This window comes from Tupaia chinensis, unplaced genomic scaffold (genome assembly GCF_000334495.1).
Source record: "Tupaia chinensis unplaced genomic scaffold, TupChi_1.0 Scaffold000355_1, whole genome shotgun sequence".
Classification (NCBI taxonomy): Eukaryota; Metazoa; Chordata; class Mammalia; order Scandentia; family Tupaiidae; genus Tupaia; species Tupaia belangeri.
In genome coordinates this window covers 15523878-15527055 of record NW_006159850.1, presented here as the reverse complement: position 1 = coordinate 15527055, position 3178 = coordinate 15523878, and the positions used below count along the sequence as shown (strand labels likewise).

The following is a 3178-nucleotide window of genomic DNA, read 5'->3' as shown; positions in this document are numbered from 1 at the left end:
AAGAAAAAAAGAAAGAAAGAAAGAAAGAAAGAAAGAAAGAAAGAAAGAAAGAAAGAAAGAAAGAAAGAAAGAAAGTTAAATAAATATAATTATTTTTAAAAATATAATAATTGAAAATTATTATTGATGTCTACTTTCATTTATTATATGATGCCATCTTCTCAGACCCTGTAATATTGCTCACCGAGCTCTCCTGATTTTCCTGTCTAGATAATCTTCCTTACGTTCTTCCTCTCACTGATGAAGAATAAGATGCCATGGCTTAGCAAAGAGAAGGAACAACAAACAAAGAGGATCTTAATGCTCTTGAGTAAGTCAAATAATTCTACCAGGACAGTGGAATTCTATCCACTTCACCAGCTCAGACAAATCTGTCCCCTCAGAGATGTTGTCTCTGAGGGAGGCTCTTCCTCCTCTGTCCAAGGCTAATCTGTTTGTCAGTAAAACCCGGCGTGTGTCCATAGGCGATCACATCCTCCTCAGTGCTTCCCCTCTCCCCTACATTCTGGATCACCGCAGTCTCTCTCCTCTGAGCCCCAGCTGCTTTTTTTCTTTTTTTTAGAGATTTTTGCTATAGGGTGTGTATGCTTGCCAGAGAAACAAAGAGAGATGGAGAGAGAAAAAGTGAAAAATCACCCTCTGGGGACATAGCCACACCACAATCCCTTCTCCTCCATTCTCCTCTTGGGATGGGCATGCGCACATGCTTCAACAGTCTGGTTGGCCATGGAGTCCAGCACCTTAACCATCACTCCACCTCCTGGCCTCTCAAGACTATCTATTAAGAAAAAAAATTTAAAATTAATAGTCTAGGGGCCAGCAGGTGGTAGAGTGGTAAGGGTGCTGGACTCCCACATGGCCGACTACTGTCCAAGTCCTGGACCCAGCAGCCTGGAAAATCACACACTATGTGTGTTGTGTGTGTGTGTGTGTTTCCCAAATCCCGAAAGAAGAAAGGACTGTGGCGTGATCACCCCCACTGGGGAAAGTGATTTCTCACTTTTCCTCTCACTGTCTCTCTCTGTCTCTCCGGCTAGTGTACATTACCCTATGGTAAAAACCTAAAAAATAAAATGAGTAGTCTGACTTTAAACTGCCTACCTTGCCCTTATTATTGGGTCATTGGAAAAGTCATGACGTGGTTTTATATGAGAAAATGCATCACAACTTTTCCAATGACCCAAACATTATCCAAACATTTTAGTTGTTCTCTTGGTGCCAGCAGTGAGCATGGTGGTTAAGGGTGTTGAACTCCCACATGGTTGACTGCAGTTTGAGTCTCAGACCTGACAGCTTGCTTTCTCACTTTCTCTCTCTCTCTTTTTCTCTCTCGTTCTGTCCCTCACTGGTCAAATTAAAATAAGTATATAGATAACGTTAAGTAAAATAATTCTTTTTAAAAAAGGTTTTGAGTTGTTCTTTCTACCTGGAGTGACCTTTCCCCAACCCCTTATCTTTATCCTTTTCCATCTAGAAAACTGACATCTTTCGAAACAGATGTCACTTCCTCTGTGAAGCCTCTCTGACTTTCTCAGGAACATATATTTGCTTACTCCGTGGTACTTCCCTAATAGTTGGCAGAAACATACTGGCAAGTTTTATGTCAGATTCTAATTCCCTCCCTCTCTCCTCTCTGCATTTGCGTGTCTCTAGATTCTTCTGCTTGGTGTTTTCTGCAGACCAGTAGCACCATCATCTTCTGGAATTGCCAGACATCCAGAAACTTGGGCCTCACCTCAAATTCTACATTTTTAACAAAATTCCCAGATGATTCCTGTGTACTTTACAATTTGAGAGACACTTCCATAGAGCAGTGCTCCCAAAGTGTGGTCCACTGACTAGAACTGTTCGTTTCTAGGTCAAGATAAGTACAGAAACTGGGGGTCAGCATTTAGAAACCACTATAGCAGACTAATTTCATGCCTATTGAATCTTTTTTTTTTTTCTTCAGGTTTTTGCCATAGGGCACATGCACTCACTGGAGAGACAGTGAGGGAGAAAAATGAGAAATCAGTCACCAAGGGGTATGGCCATGCCCACAATCCCTTCTCCCCCATTCTCCTCTGGAAATTTTGGGCATGCACACACATGCACCCAGCATGATTTTCTCGCCACTGGATCCAGTATTCAAATTGCATTCGGCATGTGGGAGTCCAGTGCCATAACCACTACACCACCTGCTAGCCCTTTAAGCTAAATTATTTTTTGAGATAATACTTCTTTTTTTAATTTTTTTTCTTTTGTACCTATTTTAGTTACATTTTTGTTATTGAATTTATATAAACTATTAAAATAGTCACATTGATTCATTTTCTCTAATGATTCTTTCATTGTAAGTTAAATTTTATTTACCATGTTTCAGTTCAGTGTACGTATATTATAATATCTTTTTATTCTTATCATTTTTTTAAACATCCAATTGCTGGGACCGGCAGGTGGTGTGGTGGTTAAAAGCACTAGATTTCCACATTGCTGACTGTAATTTGAGTCCTGGACCTGGCAGCTTGCTCTCTCACTTTCTCTTTCTTTTTCTCTCTCTCTCTGGCCAAAATAATAATAATAATAATAGTAATAACAAATGTAATTAAATAATTTAATTTAATAAATTAAATTCCATCTGTTATTATTTTTAAATTTGATCAGAGAGATACAGAGAAAACAGGCCGCCCTGTCCCAGACTTGAACCACAGTTGGCCATGTGGGAATCCAGCACCTTTTTCCAGCCAATAATTTTTTTTTTTTTGGAGAGGTTTTGCTATAGGCCGTGTGTGCTCACCAGAAAGACACAGAGAGAAAGAGAGAGAGAAAGTGAGAAATCACCCCCCAGTGGAGATGGCCACACCTCAATCCCTTCTATATTCCCCTCTCAGGATCTTGGGCATGCACACACACATGCCCAGCGTGAGTTTAAGTCACTAGATCTGGGACTCAAACCATAGTCGACTACATGGGAGTCTAGCGACCTAGCCATTACATCATCTACTGGTCCCCCAATAATTCTTTTTTTAAAAAAATAATTTTAAAAAATTTGATTGTTATACATCATTTGACTTGTAAAGAGAATTTACCCAACATAAAATACACCTCAGATCATTCCAGTTAAGAATACTATACCCATTATCATCAACAGATAAGAAACCACTTCTGTGTCCCACAAATGTCTTGCCTCTCTATTTTT

General features: G+C 39.6%; 1 protein-coding gene across 1 annotated transcript in view; it reads left to right on the top strand.

The window, feature by feature from the left end:
• PKD1L3 (polycystin 1 like 3, transient receptor potential channel interacting) overlaps positions 1 to 3178 on the top strand; it is a 79545-nt gene that overhangs the window by 44927 nt on the left and 31440 nt on the right. The window contains 1 exon segment of the mRNA XM_027773456.1: positions 211 to 310. Within this exon segment, the coding sequence (XP_027629257.1) occupies positions 211 to 310 (100 nt within the window).